This window comes from Mya arenaria, chromosome 2, assembly GCF_026914265.1.
Source record: "Mya arenaria isolate MELC-2E11 chromosome 2, ASM2691426v1".
Taxonomy (NCBI): domain Eukaryota; kingdom Metazoa; phylum Mollusca; class Bivalvia; order Myida; family Myidae; genus Mya; species Mya arenaria.
Window position 1 is genome coordinate 43,100,206 of NC_069123.1, and position 23,844 is coordinate 43,124,049.

Consider the following 23,844-nt stretch of genomic DNA (forward strand, 5'->3'; position numbering starts at 1 on the left):
GATTGTTATGGCTGCACATACGCAGTAGAACAACTTTAAAACTCAAAATAAATCCGGGAAAGTTTGAGACGTTTCAATTTGATAACAGAAGTTTTTTGTGCCCATTAAATGTCAGTCATGAAAAAGAGTCAGACATATTTTAGTAAATCTCGTTTCTGTTGCTCGAAACAAAAGAGCTTTTACTATAAATCAAGAAATGAAAAACTAATCAACATGCAAAGAAATACTGGATTTAAAAATGATTTATCACCTAAGCAACAGACTTCGTTTTCTAATAGTCTAACAACTTGCCAAACCAAAGAAACAGAAGTGATGCAGTTCATTAAGGACATGGTGATATTTTTATTTCTAAAAAAAGCGAATAAAGCAATTACGAGCATTACAGTTGGTGGGACTTTGTGCCTCAACGTCACCAGGAACGCTGACTAAGGACAATAGAAAGATTGGCGTCTGAAACGGCGCTAACACGGACGACAGCATGGTCCTCCTGCACATATAACCCAAAATATTGCCTTCCGACGTAGCATTTATGACATTTAAACTGGGCTAGATATCTGAGCACAGATAACTTGGACATTTAAACTGGGCTAGATATCTGAGCACAGATAATTAGTGACACACAAGGAACCAATAATATTAGTATTTTCCATCAAATCTATATGTAGTAAGTAATTAAGGTTTTTCACTCAAAATTCATGTTTGTTAAACATGTGTACGTATTGATTTTAAACACGAGTAACATTTTAACAGAAAGGCCAAATCTTATGAATTAAATAGTTTCAAACTGTTTGCATACTCATTGTTTTTTTAAAAATCCTTTTGGATTTGATGAAGAAAATATGTAAGGAAATATACTTCCATTGAATAATGTGAAACAAAGAATAAATGTTATTCCAATATTTTATCATAGTAATTGTAGGTTTGCATTTAAACATGGTCGAAAATGATACAGGAAGAAAAACACTGGATATGTTCTAATTGCCTTTATATGAAAGCAAAGGCTAGAATAAGCACTTGTTCTTCATAAGTGGCTCTGTCAAGTCATTGCCAAACAGTTGCTATTTCTCCATCAATTTATGTTATCCACCTTAACATCATTCGGATACAATTAGGTTACCGGTAATGGCTTTATCATGGTATTTACAAAGTCAAATAATGCACTGTCCTACAGATGGAAAAATCACAGAAATTTTATTTACGTGATTTAATATAGAAATTATGTGTACACGAAAATATAGTACGTTAAATTGCTACACAATTATTTAATGCATGGCTGTTTTCATTAGATTAAAATACTGGAAAAAATGAGGAAGTAAGAATATAGTATTTGCATTTGTTTATTGAACAAGATAGTATCCACTTAACAGCATCAATACAATACATCAATACATGTCTTAAACAGCATTTGCAGTAATCTGTTCTGTTCTAAAGAAGGCATTTCTCTCCAACAATACATCTTATGATTCATTACTCCATACAATTAATTATATCAAATATACAAATATGCACAGATATTAACAAAGTTTTCTTGTACTAATAGGGCAAAAGAACTGATTGATAGTAAATGCCCTTTCACTTCCAGATACCTTCAGTGTTCTCCCCAGGAAACAAAGAAACTTAGTATACAAACAATATCGTGTTCCTTAAAACAATGTTGAACCAGACAATAATTTTTTTTACCCTTCCTTGTCTCATTTGTAATATAACTGTCTTCAGGCTACACAGTAGTAGTAGTAGTACATGTAAACATGTACAGTTATTGTTAAAAGTCACCTTGAACAACTACACACCAAAAACTTTAATATTAACTTTTATAAAGCATTGGTGTTTATTCAAAAAGTAGAACAATTCAAATTGAAAATTTGAACGACTGGAATACACTACCAGTAGTTTCTTTGGAAAAATCCAACCATCAGATGTTTGATTTCCGGACTTAACCCTTATACACCACATGTCTAGGGGTGAAGGCGAAAAGGCTCTAAGTGCCATTGAATAAAGACACAGATTGAACCTTTTCTCTCTCATCCCCCCAATGTACACATGATCATTTGTGCCAGATCTCTTTCTCCACCTTGACAAATGAGGCCGTACTGGAGAAATACTTGGCGTTAGCTTCAGCCGCTTTCTTCTCTGCAGCTTGGGGATTGACAATCTCGAGACCCTGGAACAACAAATAACACATGCATTTTATACTTTAAAGCATGTCTTTCATTTCTATAACTACCTGTTTTTTATTTGTTTCTGTATGGCGCTTCTACATTCTTTCCATTTTCATCTTTTAATATTACAACAAAATGCCCTTATAATGGAGTCTTGCCCAAAGCATTGAACAAAAGTATATGCTTACAGTTAATTGTTAAATATATACTATCATCATCTATGTTTATTACACATGCCTCATTCCATCAACTTTCACAAAGGTTAATATTATCAAAGGATTATAAGACTCAAAATCTGAAGAAATTAAAAACTAGAATTCCTCAAAGGATGTGCCGCTTGCTGGGAGCACCCATTATTTTTTTTATTTAGAGTTACAATTACCTTGATCTTTGACCTAAACACCCTAAAATTTATAGGGGTTATAATGACAATTGCCAATGTACAAAAAGTTGTAAAAAACAGTAATTATTCTACTTAAGGTCACCATAACCTTGGCCATTGACTGCTGACCCTAAAATGATCAAGCCCTCCTACTGACCACCACCAATGTGGGTACCATTTTTGAAGACTACTCCAAGACATTATTATTTTTCAGAAACAAGTGTCCAATTTTTTTTTTATAGTAAACTTACTAAAGGTCACCATAACCTTGACCTTTTCCTTTTTTACCCCAAAAGCAATAGGGGTCATCTCTTATACATAACTAATGTGCATACAAAGTCTGAAGACTGTAAATAATTATTAATCAAAAACTAAAGTGCGATGACACCACAGACAACGTGGCTGACTCAGCAGGACAAAGAAATCCTTATGTGTTTGCCTAGATTTGAAAGCGACACTATAACACAGTGGTAATGATGTTTTGCAAAAGTAAAAATAATTCCACTGTGCTTCCAGTATGTATGAAAGTTACCTGTAACGGTGTAAACGCCACACTTGAGGCTGTTCCGGACACCTGTTTCTTCACTGTTGTACTACCGCCCCATGTCTGACGCTCCTTCTGGATCTTTTGCTATAAAATATAGGAAAACCAGTCTGTATACAAGTACTCCATGATGTGAACCAGTCAGGTAAGTAAGCTAAGACTACCCTAGAGCAGCTGACAAATACTTAGTTAACAGACAAATATACAACAAAAACACCTGGTTTATGTTATAAATACTATTTTGCATTTTAAATGAACTAACACTGGGTATTGTTTTATCATGCATGGATACATAAAGAACACACAATGCCAAGAAAAATCTATTACATTAATGGTAGTTAATGTTAGCAGGGTCGACATTATACAGTAAATGTATAACTTTACCATTTATTTAAATATCTTACTCCTTCTTTATTACTTGAATAAGTAGTTATTTTTATTACAAGAATAGGGTTGAGAGTTTGGTAAGGGTGGAAGGTTAGTTTTAACAAAAAAAGCGAGCTGTTTTTAATTATTTTATTTATCAAACATTTTCGACCTTCACACACTCTTTTTCAGGCTTCACCTGTACAATTATTACCGGGTATTGTTATTGTACAATTTTTAGACCCTAACAGGTCCTGAGAATACCAGAAAATCTATTGTTTGGATGTTGTTAATACCAGTACCCTTCATAATATGATAAAAGAGCAGACCTGAAGAGACTTTGAAATCCTGGCCTTTGTTTTGGAGTCAACAATTGGTCCGCGGATCCTTCCTGTCTTTGATTTACCCATGGTTCCCAGCGAGAAGCCGAGGTCTTCCTGGTACGCGTCCTCCTCAATCTGATAACAAGCAGTTATACATGGCATTAATAAAAAAATAATTCTGGACAGAAACAAACAGTTATACATGTGAAGAAACAAACAATTATACGGACAGAAACAAACAGCAGAAACAAACAGTCAATTCATACATAAGTTTCAAAATGAACAGAAACAAAATCAATATAAAGTTTGTTATCAATCAATATTTTGCATCATTAAATTCTTAACAATAATATTCACAGGTCATGAAACAATCCGCAAACAATTCTCTGAATTATGAGTGAAGATACTTTTTTTCAAAACCTAATACTAGTAACTGTTTTAATGATGATCATCAATTGTTCATTTCATCATTATCAAGATAAATCAGGGAGCTGTCAGCTGTCTATCATAAAATCAAATCCCTATCAGGGCTCTAACAGTCACTTTACTTGAGGGGACAGAGATTGAAACAAATGGGGGAATCAATTAAATCCTCTATAACCATTGTTCTACTTGTTTACCTTTTACTATAATGCTGAATATATAAACATGCCTGTATCACATTTTACCTCATGCTATGAACTTACTCTACAAGAGTAGTCACAGTCGGCCATATCCTTAGTACAATGGATTACATAAATCTTTCTGTAAATGATGTTTACATTCAATACCTCTATGACTTTTCAAGTGACGATCCAGACAGAAATTAATAATGAAAATTAACAAAGGGCAATAACTAACCAAATACTGCAGCAGAGTAATGGATCATATGCATTGCATTTCTCTTCAACGAGATCTACCCTGGTATCTGTATATGAAGTTTGAAGTCGATAGTACCTCAAAAAGTACACACAGCGTCCTCAGCCTGTATACAGGTAACATAACATTATTATAACATAATATACCCTACCTCTCCAAAGTTCATTCTGTTTGCAGCTTTCCTCATTTCTGAAAGACCGAGTCGCTCCTTCATCTTTCTTGCTCTGTAAGGAAAGGATAACATAAGCAGAAAGTCAATTGTATTCTACAGATAATTCATTAGCTTAATATTATATCTTATTTTATTTCAATTCAAAACAAATGAATAATTTAGAAAATTATACACTTGAAAATTATGTATGTGTTTTATATAACATAATAAACTACATGGCAATCAGAATTTAACATTATTATAATACAAGAGATATGTTTGTAAAACAAAATGACCCCTAATCACCTCTTGCTAGACTGCATGAATGTGTTCGTAGAACATATGCATTGACCTAATTACCTCTGAATACAATAGGGAGTTTGTATTGGTCAACTGTTTTTGTTTTGGGGTTAGCAGGTCAAACCTACTGATGGCGTTTACTGGTCCTAGATCAAACTGCGCTTGAGTTATTGAGTGGACAAAGTCTCCCCCATCAAAAAGTAAAATGACAACAAAAAACAACAATATAAACTCTAGCCTTGATATTTGACCTTCTGACTCTAAAAACAATAGAAGTCATCTTCTGGTCAAGGGCAATGTTCTGGTGGAGCTTCATGTTCCTATGTGAAACAGTTCTAAAGTAATCTTGAGTAATTTTAAAGTCATTTTGTGGCCAATTCTGAAGTCATTGTGCCGCCAGTTCTTAAGTCATTGGGTGGTAAATGCTTAGGTCATTGTGTGGCCAAAGTTTTGCAAAAAAAAAAAGATGACTTTCAACTTGACCTTTGATCTTCTAACTTAAAACAATAGGTGTCAACTGCTGGTCGTGGGTAAACTTCTTGTATATTTTTATTATTCTAGGTCAAAACTTTCTCCAGTTATAACTTATAGAATGGACAAGACACAGTCTACTGACTGACAATCAAACAGACATACCGACCAACCAGCCTTATCTTCGATGGGGGCATATAGAGCAATTTTGAATATTGCACCACCAAAGGATCAGTAGTATGAAGATAAGTTGTTCATATAGTGTTTCAACTAAGCATATAATCATGGTGTTGTAGCACAGCAACAATAAACTGCGGGAAATGCACTTTGCTGTCCTTTTCCCTATTAGAATTTCCTAAAGAATATATCAATTGAAGAAGTTCCATTTGAAAACTGTTGTTTATTGTTATTAAAATTAAGAGAGCCCACATATAAATGGATAAAAAGAGTATTAAATACATTCAACTTACATAATTATGGTATATTAGAATCCCAATTTTGGAAAAGGACTCAAAAATTCCCCATTCCAGTGTACATGAATTGTCATTTTTCCATAAAGGCCAAAAAACAAACCCTATTCAAGTACATTTCAAACCAATGGCAGTTTATTTGGGAATGGGAGAGTGAGTGCACACCCAGTTTAAGAAAAGCTATGTTTTAAGTACTAACAGATGCCCGGGTAAGCTTGTAGAAAATGACTTTTCAGATGTGCCTGAAGGTGCCGTTTTATTAAAATATATTTTAATATAAACAATGTCGTGTTACAGTCATGTCCTTTTATATTTTTGTTCATGCCCTTTGTTATGCCTTGATTAAACAAAACAAACTAATTAAGGTATTCAATGTTCAATTAAGCAGGTCACTTCCAGGAGCCATTGAAAATGATATATATAGTGACATTTGAAAGGGCATTGGATACTGATAACAGGTATGTAAAATAAATTTCTGAAAAAAACAACATTATTAATGAAGTCAATGCAGTTTATTGTTTATTATTTCAACTGAAATAGGAGGTAAATTGGCCTGTAAGCAATCTTTCAAGGCTTAAAAGATTGTGTTCCCAATATTGGTTTTGATATAACTTTTCATATATGCTTATTGTACTCATTAAGCCAATTCAAATTGTACCATATTGAAAATAATATGAGGTCAGCAGGCATCCAAAATTCACATACTTGTTCACCAAGTACATTAAACTGAAGAAAAGCAATGTATTTTACAGGTTGGTTAATCTACTCAAATGAAATTGCACAACGGTTAAACCTGACTTGTTTCTAATTATAGAACAGCAAATTTATATTATTTGAAAATTCATTTTGTTAAGGTATCAGGAATATAAGGATGGGATTTTTTATTGAAATGTTTTAGAAAAAGGTAAACCAATAATCTACCTGTATGTTTGTCTTTACTTTCTTAAAGATTGTTTAACTTAAAAGATCATAACTTTTATAGAAAAACAGGGTTTGACAGTAACAGTAGTCCGAGACACAGGGGCTGGGTGAGTTGTTTTGACACACCTCTTTGACCCCCTCTCCACCCATTTTATTAAAAAAATCCCAGGCTTATTAATAATGATGAGGGAACAATGTTTTAATTTTTATTCTAATATCAAACTATTTTTTATATCAGTTATCATTAATAACAGTTCCGCCATCATTATAAATAAGCCTTTGGTTTGAAAAAATTGGGGGAGGGGCGTGGTGAAAGGGATGTGTCAAAACAACGCACCCTGGCCCTGTGGTCCGAGACTACCAGTTTTTTGGTCGGATTTTAAGTCAATAGTCCGTCGGACTACTAAAAATAAAGTATCACATAAATTAATTAAGGTTAAAATCTTTAATACGCTTTATATTGCGTTAAAATTGAGGTCAAATAGCCGAATATCACCGATAAACACTCATTCTATAGCTTGCCGTAGACAGTGTGTGCATACCACGTGATAAATTACGTCATAATGCTACGTAGGAAGGCATCGAACGAATACTTAGATAATTCTTAAATCAAATATAAATTTAGTATTTCTTTACCATTTTAAATGAAACATAGCGCAGTCAACCCCGCCGACAGAGCCCCGCCCGCCTTCGGTCTTTTACCGTAGTTTGGTCAAGAGTTTAGTTTCTTTAAACACTTCGATAAACCTTTTCTCAAAACAACCGTCTGACTGAGCACTGTCAAAACATATCTTACAAACACGTTTGTCGAAGTGTTTGAAAAACTAATCCCTTAATCAAATTCCGGTAAAAGACTGAAGACGGGGCTCTGTAAGCGGCATAGACTGCCCTTTGTTTCATTTATAAGCGTGGAAATATAGAAAAGTAATCTTTGTTTTAAGTTCCCTTCCGACGTAGCCTTTATGACGTAATTTATCACGTGGTATAGACACACTGCGTAGATGGAAGAGCACATTCGGAACTCCTCGTCCATTTTTTTCAAAAACAACCTCGGATGTATGCCGGTACATCTGTTGAAGTAGTCCGTATTTTTTTTAATAAAAGCATTAATTAAATGTAGTTTTTAAGAGTTGTATTCATTGCTCTCAGTTTAAATTGATTGCCAGTGAAGTGTATTATTGCAAACATAATTACGATTCCCAAGAGTTAAGTCATAAATTTTAACTACTAAATAAGATTTATACTACGCGATCTATTTGCAGCAGACTTAAACGTACCACTTTTTAAGTATGTAAACCGTCCATATACATCCGAGGTTGTTTTTGAAAAAAATGGCCGAGGAGCTCCAAATGGGAAGAGCAGTTACGAACAACGTTGACTGTTTACTGAATTTCGCGCGCATTTAAACCAATATTTAAACCAGTCTATGAAATGTCTTTATTTTTAGATAGGGAAAAACCATCTTTATACCGGTGTGGTTTTATTTATAGCCAGACATGTGGAACATCCGACAATGTCAAAGAGATAGAATCGGCTCTCCGAGCCCTTAGATAGGATTCAAACGGGGTCGATTTTTTAAAATCCCTTGCATTTCCAGTCACTAACAATTATGTATACGATGTTGAACAAACTCTTGATGGTTGTTACTATTTTTAGATTTTCGGAAAATATGTCATAGTTTAAAGTATAGTCAAATGTCGGTGTTTTTAATGGAGCAAACAGAAGGAATATGACGTCTGGCTCGTGAAAACTAAAGCTTGTTTTAAAACAGCTGATTAATCAATCTGACAGACTGCCCAAACAGGTCTACTGTAGTGCACAGTGTAAGTGCAGACAACTGCAGAAATTGTGTAAGTTATTTTTTGCGCCTAAATGTTTGTTTTTTTAATGTTTTATACTAATTAATATGTCTTTTAGATAACCTAAGAATGCTGATAAGTAGGAAGCCAATATTTACAAAGAATGCTGATTAGTAGGAGATCTGTCATTTGTGCCGTAACTTAGCTACGATCTCGGCCTAGGTGTCAAGCGATTTGACATGTTGTTTATTGCACTTTTTTCTTAAAAATTACAGATTATAGGTTAGCATGGTATTTAGATATTTAGGGTTTTAAAGAAAAAAGGTCAGGCCCAAAATGTTCTGATTTTTTTCCAAAAGTGGTAGAAGAAAGTGGAAATTTTAGGATTGAGCCTGTTCAAAGAATGACCAATCAAATTATAATGACATTATCCCACAGGAGAAGGCTAAGTCACACAAAACGCTGAAGGATTCTGTGCATGATTTTTGGATTATCATCTTTTTAGTTGAACTACCTGGATTTAAGATCCAGGCCCTATTTTTTCGAAACTTCTTAAGCTTGATGCAACAATCAATTGAACCACTGCCACCCATCCAGGGGTATACCTGAGGATCCTGGGGTGCGGGGGCATTTTGCGGGGGAATTTCCAGCAGTTTGTGGCAAAATGACAAATTGTCTCTGCAGGACGGAGACTTTACCCGGAATTGGATGGACCTAAAGCCAAAGTCCCCGCTATTCTTCGGACCTGGTTGGGCCGTGTTTACAAATGATTGGTGCATTAGAGTCCATTAAAAAGTAGCTTATTTCAATTAGCCAAAATACATACTTTATTGTGATTATTTTAAAGATTACTTCTATATAAAGAATATTAACTCTCAAAGAAGGTAATATTACGCAAATTATTGAAAAAACAACAAAAATAGTGAGCTCAGCTTAATCATGATCTATAAGGGACCTAAGAAGTTTCGAGAAATTACGGCCAGTAGTTCGTGGAACTATGTTGTGAAAAATGTTAGTGTCTTACCCTGAAAAATGGTTCTTAAAAAAAACCATTACTGACGAAAAATACTTTTGGCAAAACAGTCTTATGAGTTCTGATTAATGTAACAATGGAAATTCCCATTTGCCTGACAACCTACATTTCTTTAAAATGGTTTATCTGGTAATAGTAACCTAATTAACCAAAAGCACTATACTGTTAAAACAAACAACTCAAAGGTGGTACTGCTTCAAAGTTTTAACAGTATCATGTGTTTATAAAATCAACATTCTAACAAATTATGACACTTATTTAAGTTGCATTCTGTAGCTAATTAACAAATCCTCAGATCTGAATCAATTTCTTCCAGACGCAGGGACAGAGCGAGTATGCAACTCCTGTCCCTGCGTCTTTCCCAGGTGTTGGAGGATATCGGGGTCAGCAGGTACATCCGCACCAGGAGGAGTAGAACATGGCTGATGGAGGAGACAATTAAGGGGATCAGAGATGAGGTAGAGGGTAACAATGAGACTCTCTATCATTTTGGCAGCCAAACAGAGGGAACCACAACAATTGGGATGAAGTCAGATATTGACACATTATATTGCCATGATAGCATGCCAGTAATACTAGACAGGGGTGAGTGGAAGCAGGAAAAGAGGAATCTCCTTGTGCTAAAGACTGAGCATTCCCCACCCCAGCATTGCTGGCTACAGCGGCTGAAACCTGATCTCCCATTACCAGAGACAGAGAAGACAGGGCCCAGTGACATGGTGGATACAGAGGGAAGAGTGCTAATGACCAACACTCAAGTTGAAATCTGTAGAGTCATAAGACAGACTAATGAGTCAGGGGAGATTATGCGTCATGGTCCTTCAAAAAGCTGGAATGATAACGAGGATAATGTACAAGCATATCACTGTGTTCCTATTCAACAAGCCACGCCCTGGCCATTGGCCCAGACCTGACAAACTGGACCAGGCAAGGCAGACTGGAGTGTTCCTTGTGCCACAGGGATACACTGAAGATCCTTCAAGACCAATCAGGTGCAAATCCTCAACATTCCTTGTGCCTCATGAATATCCCTGCTATCCTCTTTCTAAGAGAGAGTGGAGATTTTCAACTTCTATGATGGAAAGACTCTTGATATTTGACATGAATACAGTGCAGCATAAAGTATATGTCTTCCTTAAGATTCTTAGAAAATCAATCAGAAAGTTGATTGTGAATGACTGTTTCAGCACATCCCATGTGGGTGACCGTTTCAGCACATTCCACATTAAGACTGCAATGTTGTTTACCATGGAGACATATCCACCAGACAAATGGAGGGAGGAAAACCTTGTTCAGTGTGTCATCTATTGTTTGACCACACTTCTCAGATGGCTGAGGATCAAGAATTGTCCACATTACACAATCTCCGAGGTAAACCTGTTCACTGGAAAACTGTTCAAACATGAACAAAATAATCTGCATTTTATAATATCAAAATTCATCAATGATAACCTTCAGTGCTTGTTTTCTATAGAAATGGACAGTCTTGGAAAGAGAATGTCTTCAGCTTGTTGTTCACATATTTCAACACACCTAAAATCCAGAATTGAGTTGAATAGATATGCAAATATGGAATTGCTAAAACTTTATGTATTAATGTTTTTTCATGCTTTTGACCAAATTCTTGATCAATACCAGGTCAGTTCAGATCAAACTCTTACGTCATATCTAGATATCCTGTTTTTCAAAAGTGAGAGTGGTTCAAATTTAGAACAAGAAGCAGCTTCTGTGTTAATACCACTGCTTTGTGGATCGCTTGCCTCAATTCAAGCAACTAGATGCATAAATCAAGGCCAACCCATTACACAGGATATTATCCACCTGTATCGGCTATCTTTTGACTCTGACTTGCTGTCCAACAGACTGAAGTTTGCCTCCATGTTGTACTGCAGTGGGCAGTATAAGGCAGCAGCAAACTTCCTGACATTCTGTGAGGGCCTGCTGAGACCTGAAGTGTGGCAATGCTCTACGTGTACAGGAAGAGAAAAAACAATGCCAAGCACTAATAAGTTCTTTGAAAAGGCTGTAAATATGCCATTCAAGGATCTGCTACAAAAGTACACTGCCTACCATGTTATGTTCATAAATGAAGATATGGAATGTGTTCCACAACATCTGAGGTATGAAATGTTCAGAACAATTGTAGATGAAGACAGGCAACAAAGACGTCAAGCACACAACTATACATGGATGGACCATGTTGTGATTGACTGTATCCCATTTCTCCACTACCTCCAATACCTCACACACAGACAACTGAACCAACCTCAGAGTAAACTTGAGGCACTGAACAATTTTCATTTCTACATATCTTCAAGTGAACATAATCTCCACATAGATACAGCCTGGAACATGCTGGGCCACTGCTATGAAATGGAGAACAAGCTGGACCTGGCCTGGAAATGCTACTCAAAATCACTGAAACTCTACCTAAGAAACAATGCCGCAAACTGGCATGTAGCTAGAATGGTCCAATCAGTTAAATCATTTAAGTTTAAGTAGTGTTGTGATTGCCTGTCAGACTGATTAACACTAAATCATCTCAGAATAACAACTGTTTGACAAGGGGCTTTATTCCGCTTATTTGAAACCAAATTAAAGCTGTAATATTTAGCATGTCATAACTATGGGGATAGTGAAGATTTTTGTTTTAAAAGTGGCAATAATTTTATCATTTGATAATCAAGCAAAATTTAACAATTATGTGATAAGCCAGATATTGTAATGTGTTGTAGTGTTCATTTCTTTAAATACATTTAATTAACATCTTGTACATGATAGACAGCATTATGGTCAGGTACTCATATTTTTTCTGTTTAAAGTTTAGATGTAGAACATTTTTATGCTGTGATATTTTAAGATATTAAAAATAATTAAAGAAAAAAAGGTGGTATGAGAGCTTAATTACCTGCAAATGATTTGACAGCATTTTATGGTCAAGTACTTGTGTTTTAATGTTTGAAATAAATATGTAAGAAAGCTTTGTTGTTATCATTTTTTATAATATATTTTAAGAATCAATGACGAAGCAAAACTGCAGTGAGAGTTCTGAAAACTGTACATGATATACCTATTGAGGTCATGTCAAAAACATTAATATTGAAGTGAACAAGAGCTGTCACAGTATGTGACAAATGCTCCCAAATGTGACATTGACATATGAACATGGTCAGTACATGAAATGTTAAAGCCCAGACAACCAATACTCTATGTCCTTATATGCAGCATTCATTGTGAACAAGCACTAACTGTGACCTTGACCTTAGTGGTATGAACCCAGGTCTTGCCTGTGACACATTGTCTTGCTATGTGGAACACATGTGGCAAGTCATTTTAAAATCTGTCCACACAAGAATAAGTAACAGCCTGGACATGACTTCCTATACTCTATGTCCTTATATGCAGCATTCCATTGTGAACAAACACTATGGGTGACCTTGACCTTAGAGGTAGGGACACGGGTCTTGCACATTACATGTCGTCCTGGTACGTCAATCACATGTAGCGAGTTATTTTAAGTCCATACAAGAGACAGAAATTGAGCCGGGCGCACAAACGGATGGACGGACGGAGGGTGTGCTTTAAATATGCCAACCTTTGGGGTCATAATGAAATTAATAGACTTTCTGATGCTGCGATGATTTATCAAAACTTATATAATCTAAACACTGATGCTTGTCTAACTGGTAAACACTTATTACACACCCCTGTAATAATTGTATTTAAGGTTTGTATTAAACCAATGCATCTGTGTAAGATATAATCAATTATGTCTAAGCAACTGGGCCACTTTATTGGATTCTAAAACATAACTTTATTTATTTCAAAAGATGTTTACATGAACATCTAGGGAACAATGTTAGCATGTTTTTGGGGTAATTTATAGACTGATTACAATCTTTGTAAGTCCTTACTACCTTCAAAACCAATAGAGGTAATGTACTGGTCAAGGGCACAATGCTGTTGAAGGCTCATGGCACCAGGTCAAACTTTTTGACCATGACATTGACTTACTGACCTCACAACAACAAGGGCCATCTGCTGCTTCCAGGGCAACCTATCACTGAATTGTCGAGGTTCTTGATCAAACAGGTCTCCAAGTTGTGTGGGCATGTCATGGTATAATGACTGACAGACAGAATCAGTATAAGAGGTGAATGTTTACCTGCGACCACCACGTTTTTTCCTGGCCTGGTCTATGGGCACGGGGAGGGCCTTCGCATGTTTGACAGGGGGTGGTTCCTGAAGCCTGTCCAGTTTCTGCTCAATATCCGCCCGCAGTGAGTCCCCAATCTTGCCGTCAACTGACTCATGGAAACTATCCACACGTGCGGCCAGCGCACATTTAGCTGATACCAAGCGAGAAGCCTTCTTTCGAAGATCCTGGTGGGGAGAAACAGAATTTTTGTATACATCACCTGTCCACCAGGCTTATATATTACACATTTTTTTGTTCTCAAAGTAAATGCAAAGATTTCTGGGGCTCATTTATCAGGACATTGGTGTTAAAATTTCATAAAATCAATATATCCTTTTAATCTATCAATGAAATATATGCTTCTGTTGACATTTGAAATTGCATCATCATTGGTTAACTTTCAAATCAATCTTTGATACATGTTCAGCCATACATAATCTGATACCTGGGGTTAGTGTTGAAATAATCATTACCTAAATATCTAAATGCTTGTTAATAGTATTTACTGATTTGAGAAATTCCTAAAGTTGTCAAGGAACTGTAATCTTTGCCATATTGTTTGTAGGAAACTGCATAGGGCATACATTAATGATTATGCACTTCCAAAATATGTATGTTGTTTCCAACTTTTATTGTCACATGATAATTACTTATCTTGTTCATTGTTGAATGAAAACATTAATTTAATTAGTGCATTTCAGTACTTGCAGTTAACTTCCATGTTACTGCACTGTTTGTAACATTCTTTGCGTTTCAGATTTGGAATCCTAGAATTATGTAAAATATGTGTGTTGTGATAATTGCAAATGCTTCAAGGTTAAATGGCATTTTTTATGTCAGCATGACAACAGATACTGCCCTTGTTAAATGCTGTATGTTTAACCTGATATTTATGCATAATATTATTGTTTATTTCCTCGACCGAAGTACTGTCTTTTGGAACTAGGAGTTCCTCAACTAAGCCCATTGGCTGATAAATTGCTAGGAATGTTTCTATTGGTCAGAATTCCTTATTCCTAATTTCCTGTCTGTATATAAGAAGTGCATTTTCCGAATCTGCAATTCTATTGATTTGATCTCTTGATCAGATTTCATTTGATAATTTTCAACCAGAAACACGCACTAATTATGTAAAGTAATTATCCTAAAATGGCTTTGCCATTAAACTATGGGATAGTAGTAGTAATTAAAATACCGATGCATTGTCAACTGTGCTGGAACTGTTATTGAGAAACCACAGTTGCTTGAAGTTGTAATGTTTATATGAAGTGAAACTTATTGAAATGGAAGACTTTATTTTTTCTTGTTCCACATTGGTTAATAAGACGCTGCTATCCTAACAGAGACTAAGAGACAGATGTACAAAGCCAAAGTTTTATAATAGGTGATAACATAAAAATGTACATGAATATAATTCAATTTTCCCTGACTTAGTAGTAGTGATTGCACAATGACTGAAAATATTAAGAATTATCATCAGAGGGAGCCTAACACAGGCGATAATATATTATGTTCATCCATAACCGCTTCTTATAGCAACTTGTTATTTAGACATAATATCATCATTCAATTGATGCGATGAATATACCTTAAGATAATTAATTCATTCTGTCATTCAATATATTTGGTAAATTTTGAATCAATGAATATATACAAAAAAGTTGTAATAAATATTGATATTATTCATCATACTTTTTAACACTTGATTTTTGTCAGACTCTATAGTTGAATATGGTTGTCCATTTCCCTTTGATTATCGATATGAAATTTGTCTGAATATGTAACGCTATTAAGAAGTGAACGATTGATCACTGACCGGTGCAGATTTCTGTACAAGTTCACACTCATACAGATGACCGTAGTGGGACTGCATTGTGGAAGATGAAAACCCCGCCAAGATCTTCCTCTGAGACCCCAACAACATGATGTTACACGCCGGCATCTTGGCAAGGTTAGTCAAACCACCAGCTATTCCTGTGTCGGGAAAATAAGGGAACATTGGTTCACTAGTTTGAAGTAGCAATCTATGACTTCATCATGAACCGGTAAATCTAACAAAACCTTTTTAAACTTCTTTATTATCATGTCTTCTTCTAATTAGGAATATTGCAAAGAAAGTGCAGATGCACTGAAAGAGAACAGTGTTTCATTTTTAAAAAAAAATCGAACTGAATCATTTGCAGGCACATGAGAAATTCCCCAAAAGGTGGTTATAATATGATATTTGTTATAATGTTGAAAACTGTATTGTATACCATGATTATTACCTTACAAAGTGGTAAGCATAGTATATGTCTAATAATATATCATTAGCTTACCCATGATTTTTGCAGCGATGGATGCCCCCACGATGATGGAGAGATTTGGTGCTATGAACGTCATCCGGGACTCCACATACGCATGGATGTTTCTCTTGTACTCGCTCAATTCAAGAGCCTACAACAGATCACACAGGGTATAAGAAGTCAGTGATTTCCCCCATAAATCATAACATTTCCAAATTAGTTTGACACAGTTTCAATAAGTGAATAATAAGCCAGGTTTTTCTTGAAAAAACAACAACAGTAAACAATATCTTTACCAGGCCAGCTGTAATACAGTATAGAGCATGCGTGAAGAATTCAAAACAAATTTATTTGCTGTAATTTTGCTATTCTGGCATGATTTTGTATTTTCACAAATTTCCCAGTTTCGAACGTACAGGCAGTGAAAAAAAATCAATAAAAAAAATCACTCAGAGTTATGTTTGTAAGATGGTAAATAGGCTGGCCTCTTTTATTAACAAGCATAAAAAATATTGTAAGGTCAATTCAGATTTATACTGAGTTAGTGTTACAAATCAAACTAAAAGATAAGCTTGCTGATTTCAATAAACAAGAAGTCAATGATTCCATTATGAAATATTTTCACTACCAGGAATTTAACACAAGTATTGCTTTAAAAGTAAACATAATTCATTCAGATTGAACTTGATAAGCAAATATATGTTTTGAAAATAAACACTTTATTTTACCAGTTTCATCAATGTTCGCAATAGTCAAAATTTGCCAATATAAGTAACAATGGCAAAAAATTCTTAAGACATTCTAATTTCACAGAGCTCCAACCTACCATATCGCAGGCTTCCTCGACAATCCTCCATTCTTCATCTGTCAACAAGGCCCTGCAAACATGGTGTCACAATGATATACACATATTCCAAGGTACAGCACGTATTGTACATAGTTATGCCCCATGCAGTAAGATAATCACAATCAGAAACAGGAGTTACACATAATAAGTATAGCATTTATAACTCTTAATTTGTGTAAAAAAATAATAATTATGCAATTTGCTCATAACATTGAGTGGACCATACCCTTGTGTGGTTGATGAGGTGACACTGACAACCATAATGGTGGCTGATGTCAGAATATCCTGAAGGGCCGTGCTGTTCTTACTGTTCTCAAGAATGTTGTTCCCCAACTCCTGAAACATAAATGTAACAGCAAGGGTAGTAACAGTAACAAATTTTAGAATAAAATTAAAATTTCAGTTTAATAATAAAAGAATATATAATAAATTTATGAATAAAAATATATTGATATTTGAATTCAAGTATTTAAAACATGTTTGTTTTGGAAAAATACTCAAAAGGACTGTCTTATAATTTTTTTCCTGCAGTATAATGCAGGGTAAATTCCATGTCTGTTTTTTAATGGGAGAATTGCTCCCATTTGTCCCAAATTGGTGAGAGAATTTAAATTTCAGCGAGATTTTTTTGATAAGAAATGGATTCACGCAGTGATAAAACAATGCTAAACAGTAATGTTATTCATGATAAATGATATTATTTTGATATATATATATATTTTAAATTGACTAGAAGCGAACAATTGTATTGAAATAAATCAATTTTACAGTATTTTTCAAACTACTTTTAATCACACCAGGCAAAGATAACAGTTTAGATATCATGAACACTTAAGATGTTCTGGTCTTTCTCTTTATGTAAAATATCTTAAAGAATAACAAAGCTTGTGGGAATCTAAAGGTAATACAAAATAAAAATACCTTGGTGAAAGTCAGTTATAAAGATGATACTTTGAGGTTTTCAGAAAGCTTCTGATATTGTAGGCGCTTATTAAATGCAGATTGAAACAGAGTACACAAAACTAATCTGGGTCGCAAAAATGCTTGAAAACAAGTGCTTTGATAAGGCACAGGCAGACCATAGTCAATATGGATGCTGAAATTCAATAAACAAAAAGAGAGGCCATAGGCAACGACCACGCTGTAACAAAAATGAAAGGCACAAAATACACAAACTGCGAGTGAGTAGGAGAACATCTCACATTTATGTCTTTTCAATGTGATTTAGACAAAATTAATGCGAGAAACCGCCAAAATTGCTTACTAGAATTATCCCTGACAATGAATTACATTAAAAGGTTGTGTTACAAACTTACACTGGTGCATGTACGTTTCACCTTCTTTTTATGCCATCCAGGTACGTGTACATTGTACACATTTAGAATGTCATGAAGGATAGCACAGGGAAAGTGTTTAGTTCAGACTTCATTTATTTTTATAACGATTGTGAAGAAAGTTACATTAACTTATTCTAGTTGACTCTCGTGGGCACAATATTCTGTGACAGGGGGGTCTTGTGTTGTGGGGGAAACTGGACAGGAAAGTGTTTTATCAGCAAGCCTTAAAGTACAAGTTTCAATAGAAATGTTGCAAATAAGTTTTTAACGCAACTGCAACCTGTGTGCAAGTATACGTACACATGTTTCGCAAACTTGTCTATTGTTTCTTACCTTCACTGTACACACAAACTGTAGAGGGTCGCTGATTAAAGATTCAAGCTCTGGAAATCTCTTTAAATAGTTGTCACGGGTGAATTTATGTATCACATCTGTAAACAAACATTTATATAGGGGTGATAACAGACAGGAAATCCCAATCCTGAAAGCCCTAAAAAGTTCAGTTTGAGAAAGGGGTTTAGATCCCTCTTTAAATTGCTTTCAAAGCCATTTTTGTTCATTTTAAGATACTTTTCACTGTTTTCATGAGAACAACTATGTTGTGCCATGGCCAGAAATAAGTAATTTAGTGTCAGACTATATAAGTAACAAGACCTGTCGTAGGACAGCGGCTAGACTATACGCCCCTTTGTCTTAGAGCGTAATGCATTAATGATGTAATATGTGTCTGTCAAACACAATAAAAAAAGAAAAAGTAAAACAAAGTCAAACGAGAGATGTTTGTCAAACATTATGCCCCCTTGAGCGCCATGTTGTCAGGATTATATGGAAAATTGAATGAGAGATGCATGTTCCGAAATGACAGCTGATTTGTCACTGACATTGGATGCCGTTGAGGCAGTTTTAAGATAATGACCATTCAAAGTGTGAGGATAAAGTGTGTTATGACCATAACCTACGTCCTCGAAATCAGGAGTCATCAGCTGGTCACCAAAAACCTAAATGTCAAGTTTGAGTGCCATGGGTACAGGCATTGACAAGTTATCACACAGACAAGCTTTCTTGTTTCAAGGTCACTGTGACCTTGACCTTTCACCCGATGACCCCTAAAATCTTAAGGGGTCATCTACAGGTCAGATGCAACTCCAAGTCAAGTTTGAGGGCCATGGGTGCAGGCATTGTCGAGTTATGACTCGAAACATTTTCGCATTCAAAGTCACTGTGAACTTCACCTTTGACCCGATGGCTCCTAAAATCAATAAGGGTCATCTACTGGTCAGGCCCATCCTCCAAGTCAAGTTTGAGGGCCATGGGTGCAGGCACTGATAAGTTATCACACGGACAACCTTTTACCATTCAAGGTCACTGTGACCTTGACCTTTGGCCCGATGACCCCCCAAAACAATAGGGGTCATCTACTGGTCAGGCCAAACTCCAAGTCAAGTATAAGGGCTATGGGTGCAAGCATTGTCGAGTTATCACTCAGACAAGCTTCAAAATTATTTTACCATTAAAGGTCACTGTGACCTTGACCTTTGATCCGATGAGCCCTAAAATAGGGGTCATCTACTGGTCAGGCCCAACCTTCATGTCAAGTTTGATGACCATACGTCCAGGAATTGTTGAGTTATCACTCTGACAAGATTTGGTCTACCGACGGACGAACCGACGGACCGACCTACCGACCGACAAGTGCAAAGCAATATACCCCTCTTCTTCGAAGGGGGGCATATTAAACAAGGGCCGTCGTAAGACAGAGCACTCGACTACGCCGCTTTGAATACAATAACGATGTAATAATACCAAGTTTGGTCTCTTTATGTCAAACCTAACTAAAATTATTTGATACATAAGGTGACTTTGATGCTGCCCTCCCACCAGCCCGCCCAAACAATGACGCAAGTCATTCAAATAACTTGAATTCCCATTATGAAAATGTGGTTAAGAATATACAAATATGCCTTTCAAAGGAAATTAAAAAAAAGAAAAAAGAAAAAAATTCAACGGCCATAACTTGTATTTAAGCTTAAAATGGAGTTATGTTTCTTGTTGTAAGATGGTCGTAAATAATTTTGAATTTTATTAAGTGCATTGAATGAACGGTATAGAAGTTTTTTTTATTAAAATCCCAACTTGCCCTTAACTTTTACTTGCCTAAAACTTTAACCTAAGTCAATCAGGGGCCATAACTTGTATTAAGGGTATAGAGTTATGTAACCTCATTGGGTGATGGTCCTGAACAATTGTGTGAAGTATTAAGTCAATTGAATGAAGGGTATAGAAGTTATTAAACAATATCCCAACCTGCCCTAAAACTTTAACCTAAGTTCCATAGTCAGTCAGGGGACATAATTTGTATAAAAGATAATATGGAGTTATCTAACCTCATTATGTGATGGCTCTGAACATCTGTGTGAAGTATTAAGTCAATTGAATGAATGGTATTGGAGTTTTAAGTGAAAATCCCAACTTGCCCTTAAACTTTAACCTAAGTCAATCAGGGGCCATAACTTGTATTTAGGATAATATGGAGTTATGTAACCTCATTGTGGGATGGTCCTGAACAACTGTGTGAAGTATTAAGTCAATTGAACAAAGGATATTGAAGTTATTAATAAATATTCCAACTTGCCCTAAAACTTTAACCTAAGTTCAATAGTCAATCAGGGGCCATAATCTGTGTAAAGAATACTATGGAGTTATCTAACCTCATCATGTGATTGCCCTGAACAACTGTGTGAAGTATTAAGTCAATTGAATGTAGGGTATTGGACTTATAAGCGAAAATCCCAACTTGCCCTAAAACTTTAACCTGACGCCGACGTCAACGCTGGGGCAAGTAGTATAGCCCACCTATTCTTCGAATAGTCGAGCTAAAAATAAAATATAATAATTATTATTTATAACTGTAATTAACTTATTTTGCTGATTCACATACTGATTTCATTGTCAATTTCCACAGTGAGGTTGTTTGCCTGCACAATGAGCTGGTATTCTGGGTCAAACTCAACAGGACCGGCCACTGAAAATGTATGAAACAAATAAATGCATATTGTAACTGTTCCCATATATTATATGCTTGTAACATAATACTGAGTGTAAGCCTGAGCCAACACTGAAATGGTCAATGGTTTGTAAGGATTAACATTTTGCCATAAAACATTACTAGTTTATTATTTGGTTATCTTACAAATTTCGAAAATGAGCCTGAAGGTTTGCACAGCGATACTACCACTATTGACCTTGTGACAAGAACCTTATATTTGTCCAAGAAAACGACTATGTTTTGCACATAAAGACAAAGGAACACTCTAAACAGTACTAGAAGCACATCATGGTACAAAGATTTCTCAACTCCAAAGAAGGAATCATGAAACAGACCTGCTTCTTTTCGTTTCTGTTTTGAATACTGCTCTATTTTCTTCATAACTTCGGTCAGCTGAAAAAAACAACATGATATTAAACATTACAAAAAATAGAATCGATATTTGAGGGTAACCTTTTTTTGTAAAAATGATATTATCTATGCTTTTTGATTTCTGCCATTGTTGAATTAAGATATTCATTTAGGTTATCTAGACCTCACACAACAAAGTTAGATAGCAATGGAATATATTATATTATGACACTGTTAATTTGACCCAAAGTAAAAGGATTCTAGTGCTAAGGTCTAGAAACTAAGAAGGTATGGACAACCTCTTCACCATCCCGCAGTTTTGCAATGTTTCGGACAGAGTTTTTGCTGACAGTCTGTGTTTCCATGGTAACATCATCGATTTCTGCAAGCTCCAACATCTGTCCTTCACCTTCATTTTCCTCCACCTCCTCCCCAGCATCCTCAAAGTCAGCCAGTAGTTCATCGGCCAACGACATTTTTAGTTACTTCCTGTAAAATATTTAATATCATTATTTTTTTTTTAAATGGATGCATGTAAAAGGTTTAATTTAACTATTCACTGCCCAATATGACATGCCCTCTTCCTAACACCTGGAACCAATAACATTCTTACCCCAAGTTAACACTAAGCACCTGTAATAAATAATCCAAATAATTGTACGTTGACAGATTTTTATTACGATATTTGATATGGCAAATCCTTCAAAAGTGGGTAATTATTCCGATCGGGATTCCGGGTTAAAGCATATTGCGTCTATAAAATATCATAAAAACAAGAAATTTTACCAGATAATGTTATTTTATATTAGTTCCGTACACAAAAAATAAATATCCAACGCATTATTGTGAGTTTGATGAGTTTTTCTTCATTTCATACTGTCATATATACATGAAGGGCACCTGCAAGGAACACAACAATCGGAACACTCAACCCTTTTCCGATGATTCTAGTCCTTCGGCTGCCTTCGCTAATCGATTAAAGCGAGCCGGGTACTACGTCATTTTGACAGAACAATGTCTGGCTAGCGCTTGTGATAATTTGCATTTTGAAGCATTTTTGTTGTATACTATTTCTCTCGACAATAATAATGGTCTTAACGTGAATATATCGGGCCACTGCATCTATGAGCTAGTTATTTTGTTTGTAGCTTACGAAGAAGTTATAATTTTCAACAAGAATTGGTCTTTGTTTACATTTTCGCCAGGCGAACATTCTTTTGTTTCATATTACAGTATAGGGTACTTTTGAATTTTGTCAAATCTCATTTTATGTTTAAGGCAATGTATTATATTGATGATATACATGTTCAAGTAGGTGTAAAATTTAATTTTGGCTAGTTGAACTGATTTATTATGACTTTAATGAGCCTTTGTCATCAAGCCACTGTGGGTAAAATATGTATATAAACCTTTATGATCTATTTCAAACATAAAATACTACTCTAAATACAATTTCAATATTTTTCAACCCCCCCCCCCTGTTTTTGCACAAACCCGTTTGGACATTAGGGAGTGAAAGAATCCTGTATAAAATGTCTATTATTTTAGACTATAAGCACCCTTTCCATTTTCTTAATTTCTACAAGACACTGTACTTTTAACTTTTAGCTAAAACCCTGCTGTTTTTCGGATTTATCAAAAATGGAGAGTGGTGATGTTACCTTTATAGAAAATGATGTTTAAGAAGTTCGTGACCAACACCAGTGTCCGAAATTTAAAGTATCCGACTGAACTTCCACCTGACAAACAGTTATTTTTTGTTCTGCAAATGATTTAAAAAAACGAAATTAGGGGAAAAACCGATTTACCTGCTTATTGATTATAAAACTGCGAAATGAAATATACTAGATATACAAAATAGGCTGTACAATCACAAAAGTTCAGCCAACGGGAGCAAGACGTATTGTTAGCTTTCACGAGAAGTATTTTACATGTTCACCTAACCAAGCAAACGCTTAGATCAACGACATTTGTGATTTATTTTTATTTTTATACATGATGTA

At 35.3% G+C, this 23,844-nt stretch overlaps 3 protein-coding genes across 3 annotated transcripts in view; 2 read left to right on the top strand and 1 right to left on the bottom strand.

Moving 5' to 3' along the window:
• Window positions 1-1,321: 1,321 nt before the first annotated feature.
• On the bottom strand, window positions 1,322-23,791 carry LOC128222962 (U4/U6 small nuclear ribonucleoprotein Prp31-like). Its single transcript, XM_052932159.1, has 14 exons — window positions 23,650-23,791; window positions 22,141-22,330; window positions 21,826-21,883; window positions 21,383-21,466; window positions 18,778-18,875; window positions 17,334-17,443; window positions 17,087-17,138; window positions 16,294-16,411; window positions 15,792-15,949; window positions 13,943-14,160; window positions 4,784-4,856; window positions 3,781-3,909; window positions 3,074-3,172; window positions 1,322-2,161 (listed from the first exon to the last, which is right to left on the bottom strand). The coding sequence occupies exons 2-14, from the start codon at window positions 22,315-22,317 to the stop codon at window positions 2,045-2,047; spliced, it is 1,491 nt and encodes a 496-aa protein (XP_052788119.1). The 5' UTR covers window positions 22,318-22,330; window positions 23,650-23,791; the 3' UTR covers window positions 1,322-2,044.
• Window positions 6,869-12,750, top strand: LOC128222976 (uncharacterized). The gene is made up of 2 exons (XM_052932187.1): window positions 6,869-6,928; window positions 10,094-12,750. The coding sequence occupies exon 2, from the start codon at window positions 10,113-10,115 to the stop codon at window positions 10,689-10,691; it is 579 nt and encodes a 192-aa protein (XP_052788147.1). The 5' UTR covers window positions 6,869-6,928; window positions 10,094-10,112; the 3' UTR covers window positions 10,692-12,750.
• LOC128222939 (tuberin-like) overlaps window positions 16,394-23,844 on the top strand; it is a 66,570-nt gene continuing 59,119 nt past the window's right edge. Inside the window, exon 1 of the mRNA XM_052932147.1 lies at window positions 16,394-16,430. The gene's annotated coding sequence lies outside the window, so the exon portion shown is untranslated. The remainder of the gene's footprint in view (window positions 16,431-23,844) is intronic.

Excerpts from the sequence above, each read along its gene's own strand:
- LOC128222962 (XM_052932159.1), bottom strand. The coding sequence starts at position 22,317 with ATGTCGTTGGCCGATGAACTACTGGCTGACTTTGAGGATGCTGGGGAG. Across the intron at positions 21,467-21,825 it reads ACAGAAACGAAAAGAAGCAG|TGGCCGGTCCTGTTGAGTTT; the intron begins GTCTGTTTCATG and ends ATACATTTTCAG. Across the intron at positions 2,162-3,073 it reads TGGCGTTTACACCGTTACAG|GGTCTCGAGATTGTCAATCC; the intron begins GTAACTTTCATA and ends TTGTTGTTCCAG.
- LOC128222976 (XM_052932187.1), top strand. The coding sequence starts at position 10,113 with ATGCAACTCCTGTCCCTGCGTCTTTCCCAGGTGTTGGAGGATATCGGG.